This window comes from Sylvia atricapilla, chromosome 10 (genome assembly GCF_009819655.1).
Source record: "Sylvia atricapilla isolate bSylAtr1 chromosome 10, bSylAtr1.pri, whole genome shotgun sequence".
In the NCBI taxonomy this organism is placed as follows: Eukaryota; Metazoa; Chordata; class Aves; order Passeriformes; family Sylviidae; genus Sylvia; species Sylvia atricapilla.
In genome coordinates, this window is record NC_089149.1 from 19099014 (window position 1) to 19111447 (window position 12434).

Below are 12434 nucleotides of genomic sequence, written 5' to 3' on the forward strand. Positions count from 1 at the left end.
AAGGTCTATTTTAATTGGTACAGTATCATATGTAGATAATTTCATGGTGTCTTTTGGAATCAAGTTGCAAATAAATGGCTCCTTGCTTTAGTGTATCTACTTTCTGTGCAAGAAGTCATTATACTGTACAGAAAAGCATCCTCCACTTGAGGTCAAGCTAACATTGAAGCAATAATATACTCAAAAGTTTAACTTTTGAGATAGATTGCTTTAAATCTGGTTCGATAATAAGAATGAATTTTTCAGCTGGTAACTCAATTTGTGTCATCTATGCTGGCTTCAAGTAGAATTGGGTTGTTTCTTTTAACTCTTAACAGTTTTGCTTCTGTGTATAACAATGTCTATTAAATTCCAAAGTTTTTTTTGTCCACTTTGGATTTATACAGTAAACAGTCTGACTCTCCTGTTCTGAGATGCCATGGGAAATAACTATTTACACGAAGGAAGCAGAACGGGGTTGAAAAGCAGTAACAGCAAGTATCTTAGTTCATTACCAATGCAATAATTGCCACAATGCTTTATTCTGAGCAGTAATGTCTTGAAAAGGTAACAAAGAGTTTAAGCACTGCTCTGGAAAGAGAAAATAACATTGTATTCTGTATTAAAAAAAGAAATGGTCAATATTTGAATCTGACTTCTGTACTAAAAGACATTGTAGAATCAGGGATGAACTGATTTATTAGCATGGATTTATGCAGAGGAGATGATGCTTAACAAATTTGATTAACTTCTTTTGAGGAGATGACAGTGAGAGCTGAGAGGGGTGAAGCAGTAGACTTAATCTGCCTGGACTTCAGGAAGGCTTTTGATGTAATACTGCATAAAAGACTAGTATATAAGGTTAGTAAATATGCTGTTGATGGTGAATTCTAAATAAAAAAAAAATAACTAATAGAAATTCAATCCTGTAGGATGAAATGTCATACCAAATGTTGAATTCAGTTCTGTTCACAGTTTTCATCAATTACTTTGGACTGTAGAATTGCAAACAGTAATGCCCAGCTTGTGTAGCTCCTGTATTTCATTTTTGTCTCTGGTCTGGTATCTTCTATTTTGTAATAATTGATTGCTTTCAGGAACAAAATTTGAGGTTTAATAACCAGCTGATTATTGTTTTCTCTGAATTACATCTTCAGTTCTCCCTTTAAAATACCTCTTTCAAAGAGGAGAGTGATAAGATTTGTGAGCCCTGGTAACATAGACAAGCAGAATTGCAGATGTCACCAACTGCAAAAAATTCTCTATTTTATATAAAAATCCAAAGTCTGTTGAACTGGGGATTGCTGCTTAAGGATTTTTTTTTTTTTTTTGTAATATTACAGGTATTTTAAAAGATGTGAAATAAGCTGTCTGTACAGCAACATGTATATGTTTGAAAACAATTGCTAAGAAAGATGCTAAAGAACATTGGTAATGTCTTGGAGCAGGAATCTACGAACATGGGAACACTAAGACCTAAAGGACTGATTGTTTCCCATACCAGTCAGTGGCAGAAAGCTGGAGAGCTTTGAATGGTTTTGGTCACATGCTCAAACAAAAACATAAAATATTAAGATACAGAAGTAAATATTAAGACAACGTTTTTATAGCTGTGAAGAGTCAGAAAGAAGGCTGTTTCCCAGCTTTTCATATCTTACAGGGTTTTTTTCCTCATGTCAGTAAAACAGTGTTCATCTTGAGTTCTGTAGGAGAGAGAAATGATGTCATTCAACAGTGTTTCCTGGCATGCCTGAGCAAGAAGGAAATCCGTACAGCTTTCTTAAAGGCAATTCTAGCCTTGTTTCCCAAGGGGAAAGTAGGGCAGAGATGTCACTGAAGTGCTGTCCCACAGGAGGACTCGGTGACTTTGCTCACCTCTCCCAGGTGCTACACGCTGTGTCAGGGAGAGCTCCCAGCCTGGCTGGCACTGAGGACTCCTGAGCTGAGACCCTGCTCTGTGGTCTCCAGGCAAACAAAAATGACTGGCACCTCCAGCCTATTCAGCAGCCTTTTCAATGAAAGATACAGCAAGCAGAAATTTTTCAGCACTTGTTCTGGGGACACTTGATTACTGTGATTTGACTGCATGTTTCCGGTTAATACAGTTAAAGGCCCAAATTTCAAAAATGTTTCAGGTGGTGTGTGTTGCATTTGAAGCTGATTTGATTAATGAGAAAATGAATCTCAGGCTATTGTTCTTTGTCCAGCTAGTGGAAAAACCCACTTACTGCACTTCTATCTAATACCAAACCACTTAAATGATATTCAGGAATATGAATGAATTGTTGGCTTGCAGCCAGCAGCTGTTCAGTGCCATGGAATTGCTTATAAAAGATGTTCTTTCTACTGACAGTTTCGTTGCAGGCATCTGAAATTCAATGTCAGAGGAAAACCAGGGCAGCTGTTCAGGGAGCTATAGTGTAGTTTATCTGTGCTGTGTGTATATGAAGCTTTGGTGTCAGATTGAGTAAAAGGGTCGTAGTTTTCACAATTAACTTCCTTGATATACCAGAGTTTACATCCATATGCCACAGAAGTAATCCCCAGTCATCCTATGAATAATGTATTGCTTACAAAATACTTGTAGGGCTGTGATTGCAGTAGTGGTCATTTTTAAAGGAAAATAGAAAATTATAAATGCTTGACAAGGTTGTGGTCCAAAATTTAAGATCTTCAGGTTGAGCTGATAGGGTAATTCAGACAACAGAAGGGGGGTGAAAAGTAGGGTAGCCTTAACTCAGTTGCTGGACATCAGAAGTCAGAAAAGGCTTTAAAAACTAAGGCTTTTTTATGCAAGGTCAAGTCAGAACAGGTGGAAAAGGTCCCCAGGTGGGATCCCGTTTAATAATATGCAGGAAGCTGCTTGTCCCCTCAAAAAAAAACCAAGTAGCAGAATGGAAAATGTCTGTTTATGTTGATAGGAAAGGGTGCTAATGTTTATTTTTTGAGTAAAGTAAATAATTTTAGTACTTGGAAAAGAGAATATAATTTATTGGAAGCTATTTAAATAGTTTAGGGATAGCACAAAATCAAAGCCCTTAAGAGATCTCATTACGCATAATATTTAAATAGTATAGGGAAAACCCAGTCAAAACCCTTGAGACTTCAAAAGTAACTGTTCTTGAGTGCACTGGGCTGCATTAGCTTCTTTCTGGTGTTTGGATATGTGGTTTGAGTTCTGTAGTGCTCTTGAACAGTCAGTATTCAGAAGCTCCTATAAGTAGAAAAGGCTTCCAACTTATAGCTGACAGCCCTCCACAGAAGGAATTAAGGATACTCACACACTGAAATGTTTGTAGGTCTAATGCCTAACTGCTGGTGCTGCATAATGAAAAGAGGAGTCTCACCTTTTGTTGTCATTCTCAACACCATTCTTCTTATAACCAAAGATGGGCAATTATGTCTTCTGTTCTTCATTAAAATAATATATGTAGGAGATGCACATTGCATCAGAAATCCTTGTTAACACGTGAGTTTGTCATGCTTAATGCAATATTTTGGTAGAGCTTAGTTTAGAGCTAGGGAGCTTTTCTTGAGGCTACTCATTTGGCCAGGCAATTGCTGTAATCTGTGTTCTGATGTGGTTTGTCAATAAAATGGTATTTATAGATTGATATTTTGTTCCCAACTCCAGGAGGAGGCCCTGAGGCGACAAAGAGAGCAGGAAATTGCACTAAGGCGGCAGCGGGAGGAAGAGGAGAGGCAACAACAGGAGGAAGCACTTAGGAGATTGGAGGAGAGAAGAAGAGAGGAGGAGGAAAGACGTCAGCGAGAGGAGTTAATTCGTAAACAGGTGAAAAATGGCAAAAGGGGCCTCTTCTGTTTAATTATGGAGGCTGCCACAACAAACAGGCTTTGAAACTCACCAGTGCTTGAGAGACCATCAGTTTTGGTCAAAGAAAGCTGAGCTTGCAGACAGGATCAAGTTAAGTGAAGAAAAAGTTATTTACCTGTATCCAGTCTTCAAACAAAACAATCAGAGTCCAGTACACCTGTAGGTAAAGAGATTTGGGTGGGAGTGAGTGTTCTTCCTTCACAATTAGCGTTAAGAATGGCTTTGCAGCACAGTATTTATACTCCTTTTTGGGACAGAGCACAGTATCAGAATAAGTTTGTTTGGAATTAGCACTCTCTAGGCCTTTACTTTATCTTCAGTGTCATCTGAGATGATCAGTTTTGGCAGTCTTTCCGTGTAGTGCCAGGTATACACCTCTACCAGAGTTTCAACTTCTTTTCTTTCCTTCTCTTTTTTATTAACAGGATTTTTTTCTCCTTGGGGTCAGCATTAGGAGTCTCTATCAGGGAACTTGAGCTTCCAGTCCCCTATTTGATACTCTCACAGTCCTTTGAAACGTGATAGGCTTCACATTAACTTCCAGGTCCATTTCAGAATTCCCAGTTAGTATTTAAAAATGCCTTTTCAGTGTCCTTCCTTGTAAGATGCCCATCACCATTTCTGTCATTTGTTAGCAGAAGCATCTTCTGTGGGACTCTAGTGTTGAGTAATAGCAGTAAACATCTCTGTCTTTGTCACCTGTCTCTTCTTTCCTGTTATTTTTGCCAAGTTCTATTCCACTGAAAGTGTGGTGGTACTGTAAGTAGTATAAGCAGACAGAAGCTCAGAATGAAAGGTGTGTATCTGCTAGAAGGAAAGTAGTAAAAAATTAGCTGGTGTGAGTTAGGGAGATGTCATTCTTTTCCAAGTTCCTTGGAGGAGCAGTGGGAAACATGTATTTTTAGGGAATGTAGACTGTATGACTTTATTACTGAGAAATTTAAAGGTAAATGAACAACCCAAACAGATTACAGATAACACGGTCCCCCTCTGTTCTGTCAGAATATCAATGCCACAGAGTTAAAAGAGTATTTTAAATTCTGCAAAGTCTCCTTAGACTTTATTCCTTTCTGTGTCCTGGGAAGGAAGAGGAGGCTGCCAAGTGGGCGCGTGAAGAGGAGGAAGCTCAGCGGCGGCTGGAGGAGAGCCGGCTGCGCATGGAGGAGGAGGCGGCCCGGCAGCGGCTGGAGGAGGAGGAGCGGAAGCGCAAGGAGCTGGAACTCCAGCGCCAGAAGGAGATCATGAGGCAGAGGCAGCAGCAGCAGGAGGCTTTACGGCGGCTGCAGCAGCAGCAGCAACAGCAGCAACTTGCACAAATGAAGGTAAACCTGTTCCTGCAGTTGAACTTCCTTTCAGCTCAGCATGGGAAGTAAAGCCACAGCTGCATTCAGGGTGGTCTGTTGTAGCTTTGGCAGAGCAGGAATAGATGAGTTGCCTGGAGAGGGAAGAGGATGAAGAGTTGATGCAAGAAGAAAGAGAATGAGAAGCTACAAATTAAAAACAGAAAATAGTTCTGTCAGTAGAAGCACACTGGGAATGCATCACACACAAGTACAGATGATTTTTTTGCCACAGTGAGCAAGGGCCAGTGTAAGTTTTCTAAAGCTTGGAATTCCTAAAATCTTTGAAATAGAAGTGGATTGCTTTTTTCCAGGTGATGATGATTTACGTTCTTCTTTATACACTGTGTCAAAGACTGATGCATCATAGGGCAATTCAAAGATGATACACTTATATTTTCTACCTTTTTGTACTTTATTATTACACCATTTTGTACTTTCTAGGGTTTTCTTTAAAGTTTATACCATTTCTTTCCTGACTATGCTTTAGCAGTATTCTCTAAAATGTTTTGTAATTCCTGATGTCTGTTTTGGCCCAGCTCCCTTCATCTTCAACATGGGGTCAGCAATCAAATTCAGGAGCTTGTCAATCCCAGACCACACTGTCATTGGCCGAAATCCAAAAGTTAGAAGAAGAAAGAGAACGGCAGCTCCGAGAAGAGGTAAACACTGACAGCAGCGGAGTGCAACTTATTAGAGGGGACTCAGCTGTGGGACTGCTTAGCTGTCACTTCAGTTATTAGGAGGAATGGTGAGGATGAGGAATGTTTTTTTGAAATAGCATAACTCAAATCCTGTCCTTCAGGCATAGGTTCAGTAAGCACTTGCGTGAAAGTTTCTGTCGCCTCTTAGTACAAAAATCTGAAAGGGAAAACCTGCACCCTTTTAACCGTGGGAGTATAATATGTTCACAAAACAGTATACAGTTATTTCACATTTATATTCTAACATGTTTGAAGATGTTCATGAGACCAGGACAGTTAAAGGGAAGGTGGGTTGGGGGGAACAAGAGATGTAGAAGAGATGGTCTTCTTCCAAAAAGCTTACTGCAGTCATGATTTAATTAAATTTAGTCTGTCCCAAGCTAAAAAACAATTTGTATTTAGTGGTTACCTAATGTCTCCCTTTTTGGAGGAACTGCAATGGCCCAGAACAATAATAGGTCAGCTAGACTTCTCCAGAAGAAAGTGAATTCATTTTAAACCGCTTTCCAAGTTAAGACTTTTGAATAGTAATGATTATCTGAAAGTATTTACAAGCATCTTTGTCTTGCACGCAACAGCAAAGGCGTCAGCAGCGTGAACTAATGAAGGCCCTCCAGCAACAGCAGCAGCAACAGCAGCAAAAATTGTCAGGCTGGGGTAATGTCACCAAACCAACAGGCACCACCAAGTCCCTGCTGGAGATACAGCAGGAAGAGGCAAGGCAGATGCAGAAACAGCAGCAACAGCAGCACCAGCAGCCAAACAGAGTCAGAAACACGACGGTATGTTTATTTATCTGATCAGTACATGGAGGAAGGCAGCCATGCCTGTTCCCTCTATCTCTTCATGTCTTTTCTACCAGGTCTGTGCTAATAACCAGCCTCTCTTTGTTATGTCTCAACAGCACTCAAACCTGCACACCAGCATTGGGAATTCAGTGTGGGGCTCTCTAAACACTAATCCCAGCAACCAGTGGGCATCTGACCTAGTCAGTAGCATCTGGAGTAATGCTGATACCAAAAACTCAAACATGGGTTTCTGGGATGATGCAGTGAAGGAAGTGGGACCTCGTAACTCGACCAATAAAAATAAAAGCAATGCCAGCCTCAGGTAGGAACTGGGGAAGGAGCTTTAGCAAAGCAAGACTTCCACTCCTGGCATGGTCACTTGGCAGTTAGATCATCCTCATGTGTTTTCTTTTTTTCCATGTCATTCAGGATCTCTTTTGGCAACAAAATAGTTAATAGGTGACCATTCACAGTTCATTTTGTCACCTCTTAGAAAATTATTTTGTTTTTAAAAAGTATTTGCATCTTGTAAAATAGTTGTACAATGCTGTACTGTGTACTGTACTGTGGGTAAGCCTGATAACTGATAATCTAATTATATGCATTTTCTTTACCTCAGTAAATCTGTAGGTATTACAAGTAGACAAAACAAGAAGGTAGAAGAAGAGGAGAAGCTGTTGAAATTGTTCCAGGGGGTTAATAAAGCCCAGGATGGATTCACTCAGTGGTGTGAACAGATGCTTCATGCACTCAACACAGCCAACAACTTAGATGGTAAGAGATGGAAAGGAGTGGGGGGAACAATATCTGTTCTGTTTCCTGACAGAGTAGTTCTGAAGGACTGTAATGACATCAAACCAGTGTTTGCAATGCACTCAGCAAAAGGACATCATTAAATAGTGGCCAGAAGAACTGGCTGCATCCTCTTTTAGGGTTTCATTGTCCTAACTATAGCAAATCGCTGGGATTTGAAAACCTTCTGAAGTCTGTCAGCCAGAGCCCTCCTGAGGATTTCTGGTAGTCATGGAAGCATTATCAGGAAGATGAGGATCCAGTTTCATCCTGCATTACATGATAGGGCTTTATTGTGGGGAACTAGGAAGGGCAAGCTACTAGACTAGGAAATACTTGACACAGAAATATGACATTGGTGTTTATATGTGTGTGTTTGCTAATATGCACCAGCTCATGGTCTGCCTTCTTCTTGCAGTTCCCACGTTTGTTTCTTTCCTGAAGGAAGTGGAGTCTCCCTATGAGGTCCATGACTACATCCGAGCCTACCTTGGAGATACTCCTGAGGCCAAGGAGTTTGCCAAGCAGTTCCTCGAGCGCCGTGCCAAACAGAAAGCCAGTCAGCAGCGGCAACAGCAGCAACAGCAGGTAAAGGTGGCTCTGCCCTCCCTGGGGACTGGGTGAGGCTGGAGAATCCCTGCTGCATTCATCAACATCCTGGCAAATGCAGACAAAGCAGCTTTCCAGTTTTTACCACAGGATCAGGTTTCCCTTGTAACATAACAGATGAGGGCAACTGTAGATCGAAGAGTGTTTTTGCATGGTGATCTGGGAAGTGCTGTGGGAAGATGAGGTTGGATGCATCAGTAGCTAGTGCTGCCACATGGGTACAGGAGGTGCTTTGGGTCGCTGAATGTTTTCTGTATAAATAAGCCAGACTTCACTGTGCTCTATAATCTTGTCCTTAATTTGTTCTCTAGGATTCAGTGTGGGGGATGAACCACAGTTCGCTACATTCAGTCTTTCAGACCAATCAGAGCAACAACCAGCAGTCCAACTTTGAGGCTGTGCAGAGCGGGAAGAAGAAGAAGAAACAGAAAATGGTTCGGGCAGATCCCAGCTTGTTAGGTCCGTTTAAATTTTTTAAAAAGAAATGTTTAATTTAGCAGTGGTGATTTGCTTTGGGGAATGTAGAGGATTATTATTGACCTTAAATGGTAATACTAAGTTTGAGTTGAAAAGTTGGAATATCTTTAGAATCTTTTCAGTAATATTATTTATTTAATGATTTGAAAAATTCTGTACCAGTCTCATGGAAAACTTTTGTCAAACTTTTCCTCATATAATGGCGTCTCTAATATCTGGGTTATTACCTGGAAACCTCTAAGTAATTCAGGGATGTCAGTTAAATTCCCTTTCCTCTTTTGAGTTGGCTTATGGCTATTTTATTGCTTTATTCCTGATTTGTTCTTTGAAGAAAAGCATGTTTTCCTTCCTTATATGAGGAGTAGCTTTCTGAGGCTGCCTTTGCCTTGCCACCTTTTTTCAGAAGCTAACCACTACCCTAGTCAGAAAAGACAGCAAAGGTTGAAGTGGTCACAGATTTTCAGTTGGAGAACGTGGAGATGATGACATCATTAGTAGTCCTTTATTTATTATGTTCTATGTCTTAATTTTTATGTGAGGCTGATTTTAACCATCCCCTGATGGAAAAGTTTCTTTGAAGTAGCTTCTAAGGTACAAGGCCATTGTGTGAGTGCATAAACACTGTGGGGTGACAGGTCATTGTTGTGTTTGTGTGAAATAAATGTCTGCCCTGTGTGGCAGAGGGGAAATCAGGCCACAGCACTGGGCCAGGCTTTGTTGTGTTGCTTCTGCTGAGCCCAATTGCTGTATAGCAGACAGGTATTGTCCAGCTGAAGTCACTGCTTTTTAAGGCTCTAGCAGAGCCCTGCCTTTGATTTTTGTCTGTCTTCTCTTTTTGGTCTCACCAAAGTCAGTACTTCAACTCAATCAGTGATTTCTGTACTGGTGTATATGGAACTTCAGTGGAGTCCTGACTTATGCCACCCCAAGGCGCCCATCCACTGAGTCTGAGCTGGGTACTCAGTTAAACATATTGAAAAACCAGCTCGTGTAATGTGAAAAGAAATCACTAAATACAATTCAGAAGTTCCAGCTGTAAGGGAAGTAGCCCATGCAGCCTTTTAAAAATGTGTGCACTTGCGCTTTTACAGAATAATTTCAGGTGCTTTTAGGCCACGCTGCCACGTGAGGGAGCCAGAACAATTTCCCTGAACCTACTGAATAGAGCATTTCTTGTTTCTCGAAGTGGAAGGCAGTTGTTTGTCTAGCACAGAGTAAAGCAGTGTAGCGCTCTCAAGACACTGAACTGTCAGCTTTGTGTTTAATAGCCTTACACAGGGAAACTTTCCCTGTTCCCATACTCCAGATGGGCTTCATGCAGACTTAAAAAGGGAATTTCAGTAGGAAAGCTGCATTTGATTTGTTTCCTTGTTGAAAGTGTTTTCACTCTTTCTCACACTTTTTTCATGTGCATCATATTCTCAGCACATATGGCTAAAAGGTTGGGTAGAAGTTTGGGTGCATCTTGAGCCACCTGCATGGCCCTGGGTAACTTTGTACATTTTCATGTTTTCATGTTGTACTCCTGAGATGGAAGTTTGTAAAAAAAGCATGGAAATAGATGTGATTGCTACTAGATTTCATAGGTACATGCACTGAGACTTTAAAGTAAAGGGTGAAGTTGCTCTCAGCTCCTGAAGCATGGGAGTGTGATTCCACATGTGGATTCCCAGTTCCCAGAATGCCCATTTCGGCCTCTCAGTCCATGTAAGTGTGGTGTTGACAGCCACTTCAAGAACCAGTTGACTTCAGCATGCTCCCTTTTTGAGATGTTGCAGAGCCACATTGCCACCATGTGTAGATGTGCCTTGTACTGGATCTGCAGGTGACATCATTCAACTAGAACTTGAAAACAGTCTTTTAGTCTGGTTTTAAAGACCAAGTGATGCTTTTCTAAATGCATAGTTGATTATCTTTAGCTTATATAAGGAAAAAAAATCAGTTTGAGTGACTGAATCTGTAGCCTTACTGAATTACCTCTAGATTCACTTTCTCTTAATCGTGGTACTGCATGTAACAGATGTTTTGTATCAAGTACACTATGCCACAGCCAGATTTTTAACACCAGTCCTTCTTGGTTCACAGGGTTTTCAGTGAATGCTTCATCAGAACGGCTCAATATGGGAGAAATAGAGACTTTGGAAGACTACTGAGCATGTGCAAATCAACTGGCTTTTCCTGCATCTGTTAACCATGGATTCTCCATTTGGACACCATACTCTCCACCTTGTGTTGTTCTTTGCCTCGCAGTGAATCACAGGATCAATCATCTCAGGCTGCTTCCTCTGGCCCCGGCAAACCCTTTCTGCCCAGGACTGCACAGGCGTTGTTCCTACTGTCAGCCCGCTCGAGTGGACTTTGTTCAGAGTCCCAGGAGGGTGGGAGTTAGGCTTTGTTCCCAACAAGGCTGAATTGGGCAGCAAGCTTTCACTGTGCTGTGATTCATTCTGCTGACATACCTGGAAAAAAAAAAAAAATCAATTGGGATTCTGCAAAGCATTGCTTCCTTCTCCTGGTTACTCTTACCACATCCAACACGTGCAGTCATATGGAGAGAGAGAGATTGAGAGAGAGTTTGTGGTTAACAGATGTTGGTCAAAACCAAAACGCCACACAGATACTGACTTGGCTGCTCCATCAGGGCAAGAGGTGCTCTCCTGGCCAGGAGTTGCATTCATAAGCTACCCTTAGAAACTGGCAACAGGAGAGGGGCGGTAGCGGGCACAGTTTAGCTTGGGTTGGTTTGAAGTTGCACACCCCCTGCCAAGCCCTTCTCAGCACATAATTTTTGGAGGGAAAGCTCGAGTCTGTCTTCATTAGGTGGTGATGCTGAAGCTGGTGGAGTTCCCGTCGGCATTCTCCAGCCTTCCTGGACAAGTGGGGACTTACGCTCTGGAAAAAGGGGGGTGGCATCTCTTCTTTCAGGCTGAATTTACCCCTTAAGTGCTACCTTCAGAGGGTTAGGACCAGTTTATTTTGAGCTCTTTTCCTGCAAATTTGTCTCGTTTAAGAGACAGTGGGATCTTTACAGTGTGGATCTGTAGTCTCTGGAGAGGGTGGACCCTGGCTTTCACAGATGTGCCAGCAGCCTCAGCTGGTTGTCACTTGAAGCAGTGCTTAGGTATCGAGCAGACATGCCCTTTCGTCATGGAGAGAGACACTGGAGGACGAAGCTTTGTGCAATGATGGCCCTGCTTAACTTCTACACCTTAAAAGTACTTCACGCACCTTCACTGGGATCCATAACCTCTGAGTGTTTATGGAGTCATAACCTTCCTCTCTCACCGAAAGATTAACACCACCTTTCCTGCTCCACGTAACCACCCACCCCCACACACACACACACCACAAACGACAGAGAAGGAAAACTGCCAAATGCACTTAGTTTGAACCCCCTGGTCCCATCTCCCATCCCCAGAGGGGTGTAACCTGCGAAGGGAGATATGCTGCAGTTTTGGTGGAGTTGTATAAAGGTGTCTGTTATTCTGTCATCACTGCCTAAAGAAAACAGTTTGAGTTGCTCAAGAGCAGTTTGGCTTTGGATTTTATTTTGTTTGGTTTATTCATTTTTTGGGGTCACCTTCCCCTCCTCCTCCTCTCTCTTCCCCCATCCCCAAACATGTACAGTAACTATACAGAGACTGCTGCAGACTTGTATATAGTTTTTGGATCCAATAGCATGGAGAGACTTGGAACTGTTGCAAATCTGGTCTCCCTGTCTCCTTTGCTTTGTAAATTCATAAAAGGGGGAAGAGGGGTAGTTAAAATGTTTACAAAACTTTAAACTCCCTCTGAACTTTTGCCAGTGTGGGGGGGAAAAAAAGAGAGAACTTAAATAAAACCTGGTTGTATTATATCTGAGAGAAAACTTTCTGCTTGCTTTTGTCAAAGCTGAGTATTGAGATAATTC

At 41.6% G+C, this 12434-nt stretch overlaps 1 protein-coding gene across 12 annotated transcripts in view; it reads left to right on the top strand.

Moving 5' to 3' along the window:
- The window catches only part of GIGYF2 (GRB10 interacting GYF protein 2), a 74650-nt gene extending 62258 nt beyond the window's left edge, over positions 1–12392 (top strand). For 7 of the 12 annotated variants that reach the window (XM_066326197.1, XM_066326196.1, XM_066326198.1 and 4 more), the window contains 10 exons: positions 739–840; positions 3614–3772; positions 4900–5136; positions 5694–5816; positions 6437–6640; positions 6763–6963; positions 7261–7420; positions 7857–8026; positions 8359–8506; positions 10610–12392. In XM_066326197.1, coding sequence (XP_066182294.1) covers positions 739–840; positions 3614–3772; positions 4900–5136; positions 5694–5816; positions 6437–6640; positions 6763–6963; positions 7261–7420; positions 7857–8026; positions 8359–8506; positions 10610–10677 — 1572 coding nt within the window. In that variant the 3' untranslated portion in view covers positions 10678–12392. The remainder of the gene's footprint in view (positions 1–738; positions 841–3613; positions 3773–4899; positions 5137–5693; positions 5817–6436; positions 6641–6762; positions 6964–7260; positions 7421–7856; positions 8027–8358; positions 8507–10609) is intronic. The other 5 variants (XM_066326202.1, XM_066326206.1, XM_066326203.1 and 2 more) reach the window with 2 other exon arrangements.
- The last annotated feature ends 42 nt before the right edge of the window (positions 12393–12434 follow it).